This window comes from Astatotilapia calliptera, chromosome 7 (assembly GCF_964374335.1).
Source record: "Astatotilapia calliptera chromosome 7, fAstCal68.1, whole genome shotgun sequence".
Classification (NCBI taxonomy): Eukaryota; Metazoa; Chordata; class Actinopteri; order Cichliformes; family Cichlidae; genus Astatotilapia; species Astatotilapia calliptera.
In genome coordinates, this window is record NC_137428.1 from 23,066,892 (window position 1) to 23,087,291 (window position 20,400).

Consider the following 20,400-nt stretch of genomic DNA (forward strand, 5'->3'; position numbering starts at 1 on the left):
CAAATCAAATCAAATCACTTTTATTGTCACATCACATGTGCAGGTACACCGGTACAGTACATGTGAGTGAAATTCTTGTGTGCGAGCTTCACAAGCAACAGAGTTGTGCAAAATACAATAATGTAACAAGCAAAATACAAGAATGGCTACATCTGAAACTAATAAATATATGTACAATATATAATAGTATATGCATTTCTGGATGTGTATACTAAATATTTTTCTACGTGTGTGTGTGTGTGTGTGTGTGTGTACACATATTTTACAAATTAAATAGAGTAAACAATAAATAAAATATATAAACCTTGATTTTACTTCAGCAGCACAGAAAGCGTCTGAAGGTGAGCTTAAAAAAATGATTGCAGGCTATATTGTGGAGGAGATGCTACATCTGCAGACTGTAGAGTCTCCGTCTTCAAAAAATTTTTTTTATTATTTAAAGAGTTTAATTTCTATTGTTTGCCCACTCAAGGTTTATAGGGATTTTAAGAAGTATTTAGTTAAATTACTTATTTAGTAATTAAGTTACTTTTCTGACACAGTAATTAGATAAGTATTTTAAATACAATATTGACTAAGTAATTAGTAATTAATTACTTTTTTTAAAGTAACTTACCCAACACTGTCCATGGCACAGTCCATGCAGGAACTTGGTCTTCCATCATAGTTCCTGTGGCCACCTTATTATGCAAGGTGGGTGACCAGTTAGAAATGAGGTATTAGTAGCTTTCGTTTTCCAGAGCCATTTTGCTGTGTCCACCAGATGCCAGTTTTGAGTTGCTTTATTCTATTATCTGATATTATAGCACTGAGCTACCAGGGCCTTTGTGGTCAAGGTGGACATGGTCTTCTGTTCATCCAATATTTACCACATGGGTAAATGGACTGGTTCTTATATAGCGCTATTCTACTCTGAGCACTCAAAGCACTTTACACAACTTGCCTCATTCAACTATTCGCACAAGCACTTTCTTCTATGGACTTTGTCTGCAATTGCTTTTTATCTGACATTCACATGCATTCATGCTATGATGGATGTATCAGATAGCAAAGTATCTGATAATCAGCAACCCTCTGATTAGTAGACGACCTGGTCTACCACCTGAGCTACAGCCTCTCGCATTGGTTTGGCTGGCACAGTAGCACAGTATTAAGCTGAGAGGCATCCAAGTCAGTATGGCTTTGTTTATATGTCTCTCTGTCAAGTTCCAAAGTAGGCTCAAGTTGCATTGGAGTCTAGCCTGGGGACCCTTATGGAGTGCAGTGTTGAGTGTGATTTAAACCCCATGAGGGCCCGCTGCTTCCAGCTGATGTTACCTATAGCGTAGACCTAGCAAGCTAATCTAATTTCAAGGAATGACCTGAAATTCCTTGAAATTTGGGGACAGCATTTGGAAAGGTTTTATACTGAAGCTTGAATCTGTTCAAGCTTCTTACACACTGACAAAAGGAAGTTGCTAGCTACTTACAAGGCTGGACCCACATCTTTTTGTCTATGCAGCGTTGTCTGTCAATGATTAAAAAATATTGGAACTTTTAAAAAAAAAAACAGACCACAGACATCCAGCATTATGCTCACTTTAACCAGTGTTTTATTTCTACACAATAAATGACAGCAAAATGAACATGATACTCATCTTTATGACTCTTTTATGAAAATATAGCACATATCAGACATGTTTTGCAATGTACCAGAGCACCAAAAAATATATAATTGCAACTGTGACAACAGAGAGAACAATCGGCTGAAACATAAAAGTCCAGTCTGTTGTATATGTGCCTGAAAAGTGCATACTGTGTAAGAAAAAAAAGTGAGAGGAGGTCATCTGAGGGAGCAAGGGCCCACTGAGTTTGATGGCTACCTTTACAGTGTCAGTGAAATTCTCAGCAAACACAAAAGCATATGGATAAGACTCAGTAACATACAGTATGAAGATAAATGAAATTTTTGTTGGTTAGTGTCAGTCAACTCAGACAAATGTGAAAGGAACTTTTCAATACATAATAATGTTAAGTTTAATTATGAGGATGAATCTGAACAGACTGCTAAGAAATTGTTATGATATTATTCATCTAAAAAACAAATAATTTATTACACAATGGATAAATTCAATTCATGGTTAAGACAGCTGACAACAGTACTAGAATTAAGCCATTAGGAACAAATAAATGCAGACAAGTGGTGTGGTAAAGCATCACTTTTTTGTGGGGGTTTTTTTTTTTGCTTTTTGTTTAGTTTTTTTTTCTTTTTTTTTTTTTTCTGTCTTGCAGGTGATACTTTGACACAATGCACAACATTTCACGGTTCATTTCATTGTATAATAGTTATGATAAAAATCAATCGGAGACCTACTCCCAAACAGTTAGTACATGGTTTGCAAATACAATCATCATATAATATTACTATTTACATCTTAAAATATATTTGTTGAGCAACTGAGTACGAAACATTGCAGTAATACCACTAGATACCCACATACTATGCAAATACACTTTTTTTTGTAGGTCCAACTCAGAAAAAAAGGGCAATCCAACTTTTTTTTTTTTAATTGATCTACTGAAGGTTTAGGAAACAGATAAGGGACCATTCTATAACAAGAGGCCTGTGAGAGGTACTTCATGTCTTACAACACGCATAGACAATTTCTTACGAGATGGCACACCAGTATTTTTCTCCACAAAGATTTGTGCAAAAACATTAGGTATTTAGACACACTTTCTCGCACTCTCCACTGCACTTTAAATGAGTTAGACACAACGTTTCCGACATTTTTTTTAACATAACATAAAAAGCCAGGTGTTAAATGAAAAGCAAAAAACAAACAGTTGTTGATGGAGATGTGGAGAATTACTAAAGCCTTGCAAAAAACGTTGCCATAAACGTCATATTATGTGATAAGCATATGCTGTAGGTGAGGCGAACTGTTGTTGCTTGAGCCTAGCTTCAAAAGACTCTGTAAGCTGGGCAAACATCCTCTCTAATTTTCACAGGGCAAGCTTGACCCTGCTTGCCCTAAACAGGCATGCCTGACAGTGACAGATGAGGCAGTGTGTCGAGGTGTGGGGAGGTAGAGGTAGCAAGGGGGTGGGAGGGGTGGTAGGAGTCCCAGAGAGATATGGTTGCCAACCCCGGGAGAAACTCTGACTCACTGGCCTCGGCGTGTTGCCAGTCAGGCTGGCCACCTCTGGCTTAGGGGCAGCCTCTGTGAGTACACATTTTCACACCTGGACAAATAGCAAGACAGGCCAGGAAAAGCAGTCCACCCGTTCCTACCTCTGCCCCTACCCACCTTCTACTTTTCTGCCATCCAAGAACGCTCACCATCACCTGCCTACTGACCTCCAGTCCAATTTTCCCCTTAATTTTCAAGCTCTTTCTTTGCCATTTGCCAACGTTCTTCTGTCCTCAGCTGCCTGTTCCTTGTGCATTACAATGGTTTCTCAAAACGTTACTTGTTACATTATTTGTAGTTGTACTCAGCCATTATGTGGTTAAAACTCACTGCATGTGTGTGTGTGAATGTATTGCTTGTCTGCCTCTGTGTGTTTTACAAAAAATGAGAAACAAAGAAAATGAAACGTTTACATTCTAGTTTTGATTATAAAAAAATACACTGCACTCAGTAACATTTAAATATGGTGAATCATCACTGTTTGCAAGCAATATCCATCTACACATATTGAGCAACGAGAGAAGTTCTTTCTGTGGTTGTTGGTCTAAATTGTACTGTTTATGTCTTATCAGTGCTTGACAGCATTGATCACAATATACTGTGACAACAGAGACAGAATGACAGTTTTGACTTGCAACCTATAATATGTTGGTTTATAGGAACAACGTAAAAAATAACTTACATGGACATTAAATATAACTTAAAAAAGTATAACACTCTCAATAAATAGTTCTACTATTTACACCATTGTTATGAGACTCAAAATGTCGCTAAAATACCAAAAATATAGAAGCAGCAAACATTACAAGCATGAGGTACAGCAAGGGATCGTGTGATGACTACAGTAGAGAGGTGACGTCCTCATCCAATGCACGACTGTATAATTTCTCTCATGACTATCGTGGTTAGCTATGGCTTATGGGTACCTTTTCAAATATAAACAAAATAATTTGCAAGTTGACATTCAGTCACATTCTGCAGACTTTCTTGGTGATAACAATCACTTGTTTTGGTATCCAGATATCAGCTGATGATGCACATAATGGCTGAGGAGGATATTTCTAAATGATTCTAAGTATGTGGAAGCAACAACAGATTACTCTTTTTTATAGAGTGAAGGAAAGGGTCCAATGACAGGTTTCAGATTCATCCCAGCTGGAATGGCTTTCCAGTAACCTCAGTGGCAAATGATGAACCACAGTACTGCATATTACTGGTATGGCGTAGTGAATGTAGGTCAGTCTCCCCCCACTGGTGACAGTTTTGTGTAAAGCAGCAGAATCTGGAGTACTAATATTACATATAATTTGATAATATAATATAAGACATTTTTACCAGGACTATATGGTATTCAATAAAGTGTTAAATGCAATCTTAAAAGTCTTTGTAAATGACTTTACAAAGACTTTCAAGAGTCCCTGTTAACGGGAATTTCTTCATTTACACGCTTCTTCAACATCTCTTGGTTTCTCTGGCACAACGTTCACCTTCGGCCTTAGATAACATATTACACAAACACCAAGGAAACTAAAGATAAATAAAATTTTAATCTAACTAGATCTTAATTACGTGATAACTATTTTTAAATGTGTACTAATGTGTATCCAGTTGTCTTGGATTTGGGGCTTCATTGGATTATGCATAAAGGGATATATGTTTCACAACGACAGCACCTCCATACTTCATTAATAAAATCAAATGCACCATATAGGTCAGATACAAGAAAGGAAAAAAACAAAACAACAGAATAGCAACACAAGGAGTCAAATGGCCAAATATCATACAGTTTGATTCAGGTCACCATTTTGACAATAGCAGCGTCTAAACATTTTTGAAATATTTACTTTTCCCCTCTTACATGACAGCTAGAAAGTGCAGTAACTGAGGTCAATAGTAGAAACACTGATTTAATATGACATTTTGTTAAAATGAAATGCATGAAAAAGGACAAAAAACCCTCCTGTCCAAGAACATATAGCAATATTTACACAATATCTTGATTTTTTTTCCTTTATATTTGGTGGAAAATAATACCTTGACTTTTTTTATATGTTCTGGTATTGACTTGTTTTATTGGTTCTATTGCGCTGACACTACAATTTAGGACCACGTATTTATGAGAATGATCTGGAATTCTATAGCAGCCTAATGTTTGTCACAGGGACTGTGCCACTGGCCCAAGTTTAATGAAATTAAATGTATATTCAAGCCATGAATATGATTTCAGCCAAATAGGAGCAGCAAACATTGGACCAATATGCTAAGCAGCCTTCATTATCAAATGTGCATGAGAATAAAACTCGTGTGTATGTGTTTGGATAGAAGAGTAATAAGATACCGTGCTATTGTAGCAGCCGTGTAGTCTGACAAAATCTAGCACAATGGGGCCAGAAAACCCAAGATTCACAATACTGAGAAGAGCTGATCAGAACAAGCAAGTGCACTTTGTACTGAAGAGAATAGTTTTAAAAATTACTTAAAGACGACACAGCCAGAAAACGTAGGGAGCTTTGATTGTGTTGTGACTGCAAATGGCGTGTTGACATATACATCCAAATGTCATTTTCATGTACAACCTTGTTGCCTGCAGAGCTAGAATACTACGGCATCCAATAGTCCTGAGGGGGAGAGAAAGAGAACCTGTTTATATGATTGCGTACATAAGCAATGTGTTGTGGGGCAGATATGGTCTTTGACCTACGCTCTCTCTCACAGACTATATCCACCCCTTCAACTCAGTACTCCTGTGTGACTGTGCTGTGCAGTACTGTGTGCTCAAGGAAGCCACAGACTACAGGAAAGCACTTACTACATTCGGAGAAGGACTGGGATGTTTTTAATTTCAGTTTAAACTGTTTGAATCGGGGCTTGAGGTAACAAAGTTCTTATCAAGCGTCGCAAGGGGTGAGTTGAAACTGAAACTAAAATCATGCGAGCCCAAAGTGAGGTGTTATCGATGACATTCCTTAAGTCGTGATCAATGTATGTTGTATTTTTCTTTTCTTTTTTTGGGGGGGGGGGGGTTACTAGGTGAAAGACGCAAGGACAATTGAGGTTCTGGATTTCTTTTAAAGTTCTTAGTGCATTTTATATGTGGTGTTGTCAACATGTGTTCTAATGCAGTCTATGTTAATGTGAGAAAATGTATTATGAGCAAACATACAAGTGTGAATGAATGCTGTAAAGAGGTACTTTAAGCAGCAAGGAAGACAAAGCTGTCTAACCCAGTTAAATGTTATTATGTGAAGATGGGCAGTAGTGAAAGCCCTAAAATGTTTTCACTATGCTTTTGGGATTTTGCTCTATACTTATGAAATTGTCTTCGGAAACTGTTTCTGTGGCTAGCTGTGGTTTGTGTGCGCCTTTATATTTTGGGTTTTTGTGAGTGTGTTGAATCTGCGACTTCCAAATTAACATGGCTCTCTTATTCCCCACCAAGATCGAAATAACCTAAAGCCTCTGATGTGCCAGTGAAGAAACACACTTTACTTATGGTGACACACAGATATAGAATATCTGACCAGCACCAACTTCTAGCCCCTCCAAAAAAAAAGTTGAACAAGCTTTCAGAGTGTGTGAGGATTATTTTTAACATTTGTCTTAACTTCCTTCATATTTCTGAAACACAATCAATGCTATCCTTGACGTATGCATTTTGATATACCTTTGGTTCAATCACTTGATTGTAGAGTAAGGTCACTAAAATAGACACTAAAGCCAGCACAAAACTCAACAAAAGGCATGCTACCTAGGCTTGGTTATGTTGTTGTTGTTGTTGTTTTTGTTCTTTTTTTTGTTTTGTTTTGTTTTCTCTTTTTTTTTTTCAAAAATGTCTGCTTCATGTAATTCATTTTATTTCGTGTTTTTTTTTCTTGCTTTGCTTAATGTGTACTTTAATGATTTAATGTATTGCAGGGGTTACTTTCCTTTAAGCTGAAAAATGAAGGTATTATGGAGTCCCATCTTCTTTTCTGTATCTTTCGGTTGTGGAGAGATGGAGGCATTTCAGCAGGTTGGGGTTGCAGTATGGATGGATGGAGAGGTATGCCTTGTAAGCAGCATGTGCAGGAAATCGAAGGCCAAGAAGAGGATGAAGGAGAGTCTGCCTCAGCCACTTTGGCTATGTGGTGTTGGGGAAAGGGTCCTAGGTTGTTGAACAAAGGGTCCTTGCTAAGGTTGGTCACCCCAGGTAGTGGACATGCTCATCCTTTCTGTTCTCTACAGCATTGGGATCCCGACAGGAACACTCATCTCGTAAGTCACAGGACATTGGGAATGGAATCACCTGCGTAGAGAATGACAAACTTAAATTCATATGTAATTGCCAACTTTAGAGCCCATCTATCCATTTTTTAATGCTTATGAAGTTGTAAGCTCACAAACACAAACACATGCTCTTTATCCTCAAAACAGAAGTTGTCCAAATATTCTTAGTCAAAACCTGAACCCTACCTAATCCTGAAGCTAAACTGTTACATCCTCAACGTCACTATAGTAACACTTCTTCATAACCTCAATGTACAACACCAGCTCCAAGAGAGTTTGGACGATGTGTAAAAAAACCAAAAACCCACAAAATGGAATAATTTGCAAATCTCATAAAGCAATGTTTTATTTTCAATAGAAGATAGAAAACCATTGTACCATTTTCTGCAGGAACATTTTACAACTAATTAAGTTAAATGGGAGCATCCAGTAATGTGACTCCACATAAAAACAGCATCTTAGACAGGCAGAGTTTCTCATGAATATAGAAGGGCAGTGGATCCCAAATCACACAAAACAAATATCAACTACAATGCATAATCCCAAAAAGTTGATTCTTTGCATCTGGACATAGCGTTTTTAGTGGAGAAATGTTTCATCATTCATCCAAGTGACTTCTTCAGTCTCAGCTGACTGCAGGGTTCCCCAACCTTATAAACAGTACATTTGCACAATGACTGACACTAGCACCACTGACAAACAATGAGCTGTGAGGTTAGTCTCATAATCATAATATGTCCATTGTCATGACCGTTGATCACAACCACTGATCAAAGACGATTAGTAGCATTCACAGAGAGTTGGGCATCCCTAGCATCCAACATCAGCATGGAGGACAGGAAGCCACTCACATCACTTAGTAATGACCAGATGATGAACTATTTGAAATGTCCATATCTGGAGGATTGAGCATGCATCAAGACACATTACATAATATTATCAAAAGAATATGGAGCACTATAGACAAAGCTGAAGATCTGGATATCTTTGGGCCCTCAGGTTACACTACATTAAAAACTGGCATGATTCTGTTATCAGTGCATGATTTCAGGAACAGTTCCAGAAATCCTTTGTGTGCTCGGTCATTCAAAGAAGAAGCCATATTATCATTTTAAATGAACCAAAGTTCAATGCTGCTCTTTGGTCACAGCAATCAAACTTGTATTTATTTACTGAAAACATGGATGCTGTATGCTCTGGACCATGAAGAGGAAAGGGACCATCCCACTTGATGTAACTGCTCAGTTCAAAAGCCTGCATCTCTTATGTTATGGGATACATAAGAGATGTGTAAACTGGCAGCTTGCACATCTGCAAAGATGCATCGATATTGAATGCCATATACAAGTTTTAGAGCAATATATACTCCCATATGGATGACATGTTTTTTAATCAAGGCCTGTCAAACAACATGGCTTCATAGTAGAAATGTCCAGATGCTGAACTGGCCTGCCTGCAGTCCAGATCTTTCACCAACTGAAAACATTTGGCGAACCATGAAAAGAAAAATACAACAAAGAAGACCCAGGACTGTTTGAGCAGCTAGGATCCTCTATCAGACAAGAACTGGACAACATTCCTCTCCCAAATGTCCAGCAACTGGTTTCTATTTACATTTTACACAACATTCCAGCTTTTTTGAAATTGGGGTGGTAAAATATGAAAATAAGAAAAAAAAATGTCTGAGAAGGGTAGCACCATGAAACTAATGGGCAATTACATCTAACAAGTCTTTTCATGCTAGAAATTTGCAGTACTTTATGTGATGCCATCAAACAGTAGTGTCATTCTACTATGAGGTGACTTTAGGTAAGTGTTTGGTCTTTTTTTCAACATTTTCTGCTCATAGAAGACTCATGATATTAACCATACTATTACAGCAATTGATCCCCTTGTTTTTTCTGATAGTCTTATGTCAAAGTGAAATCCTGCAGGTGAACACAGAACCGGAAGATCAGTGGACATTGCCTCTGGCTTTGACGTCACTAGATAACGATGGTAATGCGTCACTAGCACCAGCTGCTGCTGACTTGTCTGCCCACCTCTTGGGGGGCCTGCTTCAGCTGATTCGGTACACAAAATGTGTCCTTCATCTGCAGGCCAAACAAGAAACACGTGTGGTCCAAGCAGTGAAAGGCAGCCGGTGAACCAAGGATGTCTGCATTTTGTCCTAGGCTTGCTATCAATGTCATTTCTTTCACGTTAGAGCAGACTGATACTTCATTTTTTGCACAATGAGTTTCAGTATACACTGAAAATGTATAGAACCTGGTCAGTGCAACCAGCAGATTCTAACAGCACGTCTCAAGACAAAGACAGCTATTAGTGAAAGCTATCTGGCTACTAGAGGATGAGTTGTTTCCAGGAGAGGATCATTGTGCTATTAACTAAATACGGAGTAGCTGCTGTATAATTACTGAGACTACTCCTATGCCATCTTACAAATTACACCATGAGCTCATACTATCTAAAAATTTGAATTTCCCATTAACTAAAAGATGCTGTTAAAAACTTAATTTGATCTACAATCACACACTGATTGATTTCCTGTCTACAACTAAACAATTTTATCAGATCTTCAAGTTTCTGATAGTTTTCATTAGATTCAGTTTAACTATAATGGAATTGTGTAGTGCAGAGGTCCAAAGCTTGGGAGAGTGAGGTAAAACTGGAAGAAAGGTGGCCTGCTGATAAGCAAACAGTCTCTAAGCTATTACAGCTTCAGCCACAAAGGCGTAAAGATCAGTCAACCAGCTTCCAGTGGCTAGGAAAAATATGTATCCTCTGATCGCTTGGAAAGTGGTTTTTGGAGGTTGCTGGCTATCTCCAGTGAGTCAAAAAGAGGGTGCTGCACCAAAAACACCCTGTAGCATTGATTTGGCTACTGCATCTTTTGAAATGTGTTGGTTGCAGTGTTAAGGAACAGCATTTAGTTTGGAGTCAAGCATTCTAATGCGTAGCCTTTTTTCCTCAGCCACACGTTTCATTTTGCATGGAATCTGCTCATATCCAGTGTACAGTTTACATTGTACAGAATTTCATTACCACTTGATGAGTGTTTGCAGATACGACAGTAGTCTTCCTGACCAGCGAGAGCTACTGTCTAACAATAATTTGGAAACTAATGTCAACTACTTGTACTCACTAGTAGTTGGTGATTGTGCAAACTTCTGGTGACTGCAGCTACCTGCTAGAAACCGACGCATTTGCAAAGAGATTTTCTGTGTAGCGCCATTTACCAATATGCCATATACCGCTACATACCAGTTTGTGACAGTTTCACACTAGCAGCTGCCAGCAACTTGTATTATACATCTACTATACACTTTTCCACAGTGGCCAGTAGTTTCCAGGGGTCAGTGACCCGCTTCAAGGCTTGCATGACTGAAATAAGGCGTGCTAGCCTTATAATATATATATAAAAAATTTGATTTCATAGTACTTTTCTAAAAAAAAATTAGAAAAGCAAAATTTGAAATTGCTTTAGATTGCAGTTAAAAGAAAATGCTTACAACCAAAATGTTATACCTTCATTGGTGCCAAATGACATAAAATAGGGGCAATAATTTTAAGAATTGGGACTTTATTGACAGCGGGTCTGTGGGGGAGCATGCTAGTCACAGAGGAGCAGTGACGCAGGTTCTCCTTTGAAATTAGGTATAAAATAAGTTGTTTATGTGTGGGGGCGGTGTTCTTAATGTCAGGGCCAGGTGGGCAGTGCCCAGACTCCTCTGAGAAAATGAGGCCTATGTGTGATGACTTTACAAGCCCAAGGCCAGACACACTTCAAAAACAGCTGTCAAATGCATGACCAGAGTTTCCTTTGTAGCATTTTGAAGCCAAGAACATGGGGTTCCTCATTCCGGTACAACTCTTTCCTAGTTTAATTACAAAAATTCTGAGTTTCACACTTCCACATTGTTTGTTTTGGAGTGTCTCGCTTGCTGTGTCTTGCTTTATTATTCCCCTTCTCTTGCAGCACAATATCTCAATACACTTCCCATTCCTTTATTTCTCCTCCAAGGGCAGTTCTGTTTATCTCTCAATCTAGAGAGTGATGGTGGGTGGCAAATTTGACATGGTTTCCTTTGACCTTGACCTCCAGGGTGGCTGCGCCAGCTGCCACATCTGGCCCTGACTTAAGGTTCTCTCAGGGTGGCTGGGAAATTAGACTGACTGACTGGCCTTGTGGGCCTGGGGGCCATCGTGCTGCCCTATGTCCCTGGGCTAGAGAAGGCCTGTGCGAGGACACCCACTGACAGCAACATGAAAGCCCTTCAGAAGAACACAGACTTTGTCAGAGCCACATCCTTCAATTTCAGGAACAGGACGAAATAACAGAGTTCCTATTGACATGTCTGTGTTTGCAGTTTGTGCGTTTAAGCCAGCGCTTAAAGGAAAGAAGGTGGCTTTTTGGGCAAAGGGCTGGGAGAAAGGGAAATGGCTTATCTAGAGATCTAGAGATACCAAACTGTTTATTACGTAAATTACATAAATAAGATTATTAGAGGGAATTATAAAAATATATATGGCTGCTTACATGTCATTATAGATTAGAGTGTGTTAATACAGATGTTTTGCTTTCTTATTCAGTCTTTATCTAGAATTTAAGATATAAGCAAAACCTAACCAGTGGCATGTTCATGCTCCTACATTCATATATTACATTCACAGGTCTGAAGATTTCAAAGAATTGTTTGTCACAGCACCAAGAGCACTAGTGTACTGAAAAACCTAAAAATTAATTATCAGTGAAATCTTACAAGTATATGAGTCTGAGATAACCGAGGCCATTAAGAAATTTAAATTAAAAGTCACAGACTTATGCTATAAATACAAAATTGGAATGAAAGCGAGAGACAGAAAGAACAATGGGCAAAAATAAAGTTGTTACAGATTAGATATGGAAGGAAAAAGAGCCACTTAAGAACCAAAGAACACATAACTAACTTTTGGCAATTCAAATGCAAGCACTTGGCATCCGTTACCAGCCTAAACCCCTAAAACCTGTGGGGAGTGTGTCCTCCAGCTGTGTAACTACCTTTGCTCAGCTGTGTAGAAAAGCCCTGCTCTTTATATTCCCCTCTCTCTCATGCTTTTTTGCCCAGTCCACCTTCAGTCCTTGCTCCCCATACTCATACAAATAAATAGTAGGAATTAAAGGAAACTATGCCATTAAAATCTGAATTCTATCACAGTACACTGGCCTCCATGTGGAAAAGCAACAGCCACTTTTCATAAAAGATCATGTGTTAAAGATTGTGTGTTTCCAGGTGACTTACATAGAGACAGGATTTGTTTTTGTTTCAAAAGATGGATTGCAGCCATAGCGGTTAGTAGATATCAGACTGTCACCTGAACAAAAAGCATCAGTCATGACACATAGCAAATCATATGTTGAGCATACTTGTGCTAGACTGAGAGTGGTAAACAGCGGCGAGGGGCTGGGAAAGATCTCAGCGCCCACCCGAGACCCAAATCAGACAGAAAAACATACAGGCACATTCATAAAATGTTCTCAAAGAGAGGCCAACTATATCCAAGAAAGGAATTCCTTCCAAAATAGGTGGTGGGGGGGCTAAAAAGGGTCTTGTGCAGGGAACCCTCAGAAAGGCACACTCCATAACCCTTACTTCCTCTCCTCTCTGCCTGTCCAAATCCAGCCAACAGCTTGCAACTATTAAGGGGAGATCCTGTGGTGACCTTACGTGCAGCCAGTCCTTGCACCTTCAAAGCTCCTGGGGTTGAACAACACACAGCAAGTCATCCAGAACTCCTAATACACAAATCATTACCAAAACAAAGGGATATAGCAGTATTTGCTGGGAAGTGGAAGAAAAGTAAACGAGGTCCGTTGCTTTTCAGTACATTTTCCCCTTATTTTTTCCCCCTTCCAGCTGTTATTCAGCTCTTATCGGGAATAAATTCTGAACGAACATGCAAAAAGAGAAAGCTCTGGAAAACTTAAGTGAAAATTACATAATTCCTTTAATATGATTTTGTTTGGTAAGAAAACAAAGTGCTCCGGATTGTGTCTGGAGGAAATTGTATTACATTCCAAACATTAAGATTTTTCACATTGAACTGTTGAATCAGTTTACATTTTAAGAGGCATGGATTGTGATGCCGGAGAGCATAATAATAAACAATCGTGCAACAGCGGTAAAGAAGTCACTTTAAGCGGCTTTCATTAACTGGGGTGTACAGATGTTTTCATGAATTGTGTTGTATCTCTTCCATCATTGAACTGACATAAAAATGATAAACTACTGACCATTACATGACCTTTTTGGATTTTGGTTGCAGAATAAAGAAGTGAGGGTGAATACTTGTTGATTTATCTATTTATTATCCACAGACTTGCTGGACGGACTCAAATCATAGAAAAGATATACGATGATGAGTGCATGTTGGAAAACCATTTTGTTCTGTTACCAAAATAGAGAAGTAAATAGAAGTAATCAGGCAAACAAGATCTGTCTGTGGTTTTATGAAAATAAAGCACCAGTAAGTTCAATGACATACACTGGGAACAATAACAAGCAAGAGTAAAATTCCTACTGAATGACCAGTAACTGATGGTTTGTGTCTGTTCAGGTGCGTTTTGTTTGTGTGTGAATTAGATTAAGCGAGAGTGAGAAAAAAAAAGACAACCCAAGTGACTGAAAGTGGGAATGTGTGAAGGGAAGACTGCATGATAATGAGATAATGAATGAGGGAATGCAGAGATGGGGGTGGGGCGTTGGGCTCCTATGGAGTTTTCCATTAGTCTTTGAGAAGGCCTTTGCTGGTTCTCATTCTTCTGTAGGCTACTATCACGGCTCCTATGTGCATTCACGCTCTCTACACTGCACCACCTTTACTCAGTTTATTCATACTAGACAAAAAGGTATTTAAAAACTACTCTTCTCACCCTCAATGGTCACCATGTTAGCTACGTTAAGAAGCCAGCGGAAGAAAGATTCATTTTCAGCGTCGAAGGTGATGGCAAAAGCTAGCTAGCTTACACAAACAACATTAACGAACAATTATTTTGTGTTACGGCATTGACTGGCGTTTGGGTTTTGTTGTCTATGTAGAAAAAGTTTGTACTAGTTGTACTGCCAGAGCCACAACTAGTAAATATTTCCTAAATGCTGACGCTAATGTTAAAAAAATGCTAACTGCATGACAGCATTTCTATTTAGTACACAGCTTTCACTTCTTCTTCTCTCACAATCATTTATCTGTTGGTTTTGCTTTATTTATGAAATTTTATTACAGTGCAATTACATTACAACTTTTATAATTCATTATCTGTGTAAATTAACCACGTGGCTGTCAGGACAGAGACAAAATAGCAGTTAGCTGGAGAGTGCAGTGGGGTAACGTTGGCAATTACATGTTATACATCTGATGAAACTGTTGCTGTCTACATATACAGAAAATCACATTGAACAGAAATTCACATCAACACTTACATCCATAAATAGCGACATAGTTGTCGGAAGAGGGCTATTTAATGGCAAACCAACGTGTGCACTCAGTAACCTTGCTTTTACATAGGATATAACCAGAATACAACCAGCTGGGTCAAGGAGCCTACTGCAAAGAGACATCGGAGATATTGCAAAAAAAATCAAAAAGTTATTTTTGTCTCTAGTCAGTAAATTTAATGCACAGGTACTTAAATATAAAAAAAAATGCAATTTACACCTCACAAATAACTTCATTTAATTTAATGCATGGAACTGTATTTCATTATAGCAGAGTAAATGTACTGTATCAAAGACAGACAAAAAAGGATTATGCTATTGTCTCTGATTAAGACAACTGTGGATGACTTAAAAAAAAATTTCTAGCTAACAACAAGAAAAAAAAATCACAGTGTCACAGAAACAAAACCTTTGTTGATGAAATACGTGTTTAGGCACATGTAAGCGAGCTGGAACAATGTCTTTATTTGAGGTCTGAATGGGAACATTGATTTCACTCTGAAGAGATAAAAACTGTCTGTCTTTGTCAGCTGGGAAAAGCATTAATCAGCAGGTCAGAAAAGCAGAATCTGTAATGAGTTACACATTTGTTTTTATTATATATAACATTTTTTTTTTTATGAATCTCTGTCCTGGGTTAATCGCCATGGATTGTAGAAAATAAGCATCAGGTGCAAAACGCCCTGTAACTGACTTGTCTGAGTTGATCAAAAAGGAATGATTGTGAGAATATGAGATAAACAACTAAATCCAAATGTCTTATTAACGCAAGTACTAAAACAATAAATAGAGAGGAAATATGGGCAGCGATATCAAAGTAACATATAAAGATTGTCAGGAAGGCTGTTAAAATGTAATAATTTAAAACTCGCATTCAGGTTAAATTGAGTTTCGTGAAAACAAGGTATGTTTATATTGGCCAAGACATTAAGCAACATGTGTTTGCGAGCAAAAAGCATCAATTAAGCAATGTGCTCGCAAGAAAAGGGATTAATGTCAAACATCTGGTTTTCCTTTGTTCCTATATCAATTTCACATATCAGCTTAATTCCTTAGTGTTTCCTTTTTCTTTCTCACCCACAGTAACCTTTCCTTGCCCCTTGCTCCTGGCATCTGATAAATCAAATTACAACTGGTTATTTCAGAATAATTTTTTTTAAATGCCTTGAATAATTTGCAGGGGACCCACTAGTGGAAAACACCAGCCAGTTGTAGTTGCAGTCCATGCATAATGTCTTTAAATAGAATTTGGACAAGCATTGTTCAGGTGTAAACCCAGGGGAACAGCCTAGAGCCATTAAGAAAAACGGATAAAACTTTCCAATTTCTTTGAAAATTAAGAATTATAGCAGATCGCGGTGAAGATCACGGAGCTTATCTTCACCTCATTGTTATTTCTAGTATGACTATTAGTAATAATAGCATTCACTGGATGGTTTCACGCTTAATTTGTGTAGTTATTTCAGTAATAGTTTTGTACAAGTTTTGTGGATCACACTATTGACTTTCAGTGTGCCGTTTCTTTGGCTTAGAAATACTATAGCATTAAGCCTTGCAAGATTCCTCCACAACAATTGAGGTTCTGGAAAGTAAAACCATACTTTGCTCGACATTTTTGCTGATAAATAGCATATTACTACTATTCTATCTATTACCAATATATTGAAGTATTAGGAGGCAACAAAGTTATTTGGGGAAATGTTAGAAATGCTCTTTTCCCCTCAGCCTGGGCAGAGGCGTGTCCATATATGATTACCAGCAGCAGGTGGTCTGAGCCCCAGCAGGGGAAGAAAAGTCATAATAAACAAACTGTAGATTACAAGCTGTGTGTAAACTTGCATGCTGTACTATTGAATACTAAGATTCACACATACTAAATGGACTTGAGACACAATTCCACTTTTTTTGTTGCAAGATGTTACAATAATATTTGTGTGTTCAAACTGAGACAAATATATATAAATGTATGATATTTCATCATTCAGGTCTGTAACAAACAGCCAAAAGCAACCAAAAACAATCAAGAATTTCCTTAACTGACCAAGTCAGCCATAAATCCCATTAAAAATTCATTCATAGTGATTTAAAACAAGACTACAGGCAGAGTGACCCGGCAACAAAGAGCAGCTGAAGGTTGCTGTGGTGAATGGCCTGGAGAGCGTCACCAAGGAAGAAATAAAGTATCGGCAGATCTTTATCAGCTGTTACTGACTACGAGGGTGGTTTCACAAAATGTTTCTCTTTGCCTAATGTTTCTTTGTTCAATTTTCTTTTAAAACCTGTAAACCTCAGGGACTGTGTGTTAAAAAGTATATCTCTCTCGCATGCGTCTTCTTATATTGATATATACTGAGACTTTTTCTTTAAAACTATTGCTCAAGTTTAATATAGAGTACGCTGTCAATATAGTTAAAGGTTTCTCTGAATCTGTTGATCTTGTGTTGTGCAGTACGTGGCTCTGTGGTTGACAGTTATAAAATGAGGAGATTACTTCTTTGTGCACATGGTTTGAAAAGCATTTTTCAATGAATGCAAAATGCAAAAATGTATTTCTGATGTTACTGAGTTTTGTAGGTTTGTCTGTCTTCTTGTTGACAAGACCATGCATAAACTTCCAAATTGATTTCTTGGTGAAGAAGTAGAGTATGGGCAAAGAAAAAAATGCTAAAACTAGTGCAGATGGGGATCGCTTTCTTTGAAGTTTTGAGATGGGGCATAGACATTTGTTTTGGCAGGGCACTGGCCCATGTAATTTGTGTGTATGTGTAGTTGAAAGCAAGGTTACCCTGAAACCTAGTGAAATGTAATCAAATTTGGTGCATGCGGTATATGAGCAACAGAAGGACCCATTAAATTTTGATACAAATTTAATTTCTTAAATTTAGAGTATAGAGTATAAGCCTTTGTGGAGGACACTGCTTTTTGATTGTGCTTCAAGATTTCTTTAGCGTTCAGCTAGTCTAAACAATTTCTGGAACATAGACACAGATGTCAAAACCTTCAAAAGCATTTCAGTTTTAAACTGTAGATGTGTTGCTCCATCCAAACATAACATTAGACCATGCTACCCTTTGATGTATAACTTCTAACTCTCAAAAAATAAGGCCTGTTCTCCTGATAGGATCCATCAACAAAAGTGCGTTATGCAAGTTCTGCCCAAAGGGTCAGAAGATTTTGCAATTTGATAACAATTCATCAACTCTCTGCTGCATTTGGAATACAATGGCTTAGATTTGATAGTTAACTTATAAAAGAAAGAACTCAAAGACTCAAATTTTGAATCGCATTCTGATAGAAGCCAATAGCACATAAATAGAAGAAGAAAATTAAAGAATTTGTATTTTAAGATAGATTCATAGTGATTTAATAGATAGATGCTAAAGATGAAGTTGCTAACTAACAACCTTACTAAATATTTATATATGTATCCCAAAAACATGAAATTGGGATACGACAAAGCTGTCCACTAAGACACAGTGACATATCCAGTGATAGACATCAATTTCAATATAAATCTAGCCAGACATACAGATGGATATGCTGGGAGTACAACCAAAGTCTTTCACCAGATTCAGAGAAACAGGCCAGGCCAGGAAAGCAGATGCTGCAGCCCAGAAGCTAAACTACACATCCATCTATAATTCTTGCCAATAGCTGGCAGGGATGAGACAGGCAAAGTACCACTCAGAATTTAGGGAGTTAATACCACAGAAATCATCATTTTTTAAAAATGCAATGCTGAATTTTAAAAATAGAAAACAAAATTCTTGAAAGATTAAACGAATGCATAGATAAAATGACAGTTCTCTTTTATTATTAGAATGAGGTAGTAAAGTAAGTAAGATGTACTCATCAAATAACTACAGCCTTTACTTAAAATAGTCTAAAAATACTAAAAATAAAGTAAAATTACTACCCAAATTTCACATAATTGTGTGAACACACTATACAAAATAACAGATTAAGTAACAAAATACCGCAGCAAGTGGTATTTTGCGAGCACTATTGATGAAGTCTAAAACCTCCCACTCTCTTGAATTCAGGGTCTGTAATCTGTCTACCAGTGCACACAAGACAATGGAAGGAAGAAATTGTTTAGAGATCGTCCAAAGGTTGAAATACTATACCTTTCAGCAGAGCACTGTGATTCATTACAGTACACTGAAAATAGGATTTTCACAAGTATCAAAGCTTATTAAAGATATCATGCAACCTCCACCGAATGCATAGCAGTAGAGTAAAATGATAAAAACATATGCAGGAGGTGGGATAAGTACTTTTTTTGAGAGGGGGGGGGGGGTTGGGTCTAATTTCCAGGTAAATAAATGCCACTAACCTTTTTAGTCTTGACAGTCGATTGGCAGCAGTCTCCTCCATCGTAGTTACAGAAGGCTCTGTTGTTTACTGAGTCACAGTAGTTGTCTCCCATGAATGGCTATATCAAAGAGAAAGAGCCAAGCAATTAGGCACAGACACTGAGCTAAGAACATCCTGCCTTGTTAATTGCTGCCACAACTCTCAGAGTCTTTTGCTGTTTTCTCTTGAGCATTTTGGGGCTTTTAGAAGCCTCTGGATAAATTTGCTGATAAATCTGATACATTACATTTTCCTCATTCTTCAATCTGACTCTTTAAGCCCTTAGTCGCCCAGACCCGTAAATCAAACTGAGGACACCATAAACTATTCACTGCACAAAATGCTCCAGTAATTTGATTTATTGGGTTGGCCCCACCCTCTCAGCTTGGGTTACCAATCAGGTTATCCAATTGGCCAAAATGAGTGGATGATATCATTCTTCCATGAAGTAAGGTGGAATTCCTTCAGATGTTGCATTCACTTGTGAATGCCCCATTAATGGAGGGAAAAACATAGCATAATGACACAGTCATGTGTGTAAATTATTTCAGGAGGCATTACACCAGATTATAGCTAGTTAATAGCTCTTCAATGGACCTTATATATAAGTCTGATAAGAGACACCTGTGTATCAGCAACATGTTTAAATGACTTGTGAGTGCCTAATGTTTTCTGTCCCTGTGCAGAGTTGTTAATAACAGCAATATGTCCCAGAAGGAAGAAAGCTCATTATGGACTTGCTTGGTTTTCTTTCTTCAACTATTGTCTGAGGATTTTACTTATAACTCATCTACACTGATGTAAAAAAGAAAGTTTTCACAGGACTCTTTCCAGTTCTGTGAAACTCTAACCATACCACATGATTTAGTAGCATATATATGGGCAGCACGGTGGCACGGTGGTTAGCACTGTTGCCGCACAGCAAGAAGGTCCTGAGTTCAATTCCACCATCAGGCCGGGGTCTTTCTGTGTGGAGTTTGCATGTTCTCCCCGTGTTTGCGTGGGTTCTCTCCGGGTACTCCGGCTTCCTCCCACCGTCCAAAGACATGCAGCTTGTGGGGATAGGTTAATTGATTAATCCAAATTGCCACTAGGTGTGAATGTGCGAGTGAATGTGAGTGTGAATGGTT

General features: G+C 38.0%; 1 protein-coding gene across 2 annotated transcripts in view; it reads right to left on the reverse strand.

The window, feature by feature from the left end:
• Positions 1–1,569: 1,569 nt before the first annotated feature.
• Positions 1,570–20,400, reverse strand: part of pappaa (pregnancy-associated plasma protein A, pappalysin 1a) — a 106,241-nt gene continuing 87,410 nt past the window's right edge. For both annotated transcript variants that reach the window (XM_080304252.1, XM_026173684.2), the window contains exons 21-22: positions 19,251–19,349; positions 1,570–7,458 (exon numbers count right to left, since the gene is read on the reverse strand). In XM_080304252.1, the coding sequence (XP_080160378.1) occupies positions 7,354–7,458; positions 19,251–19,349 (204 nt within the window). In that variant the 3' untranslated portion in view covers positions 1,570–7,353. The remainder of the gene's footprint in view (positions 7,459–19,250; positions 19,350–20,400) is intronic.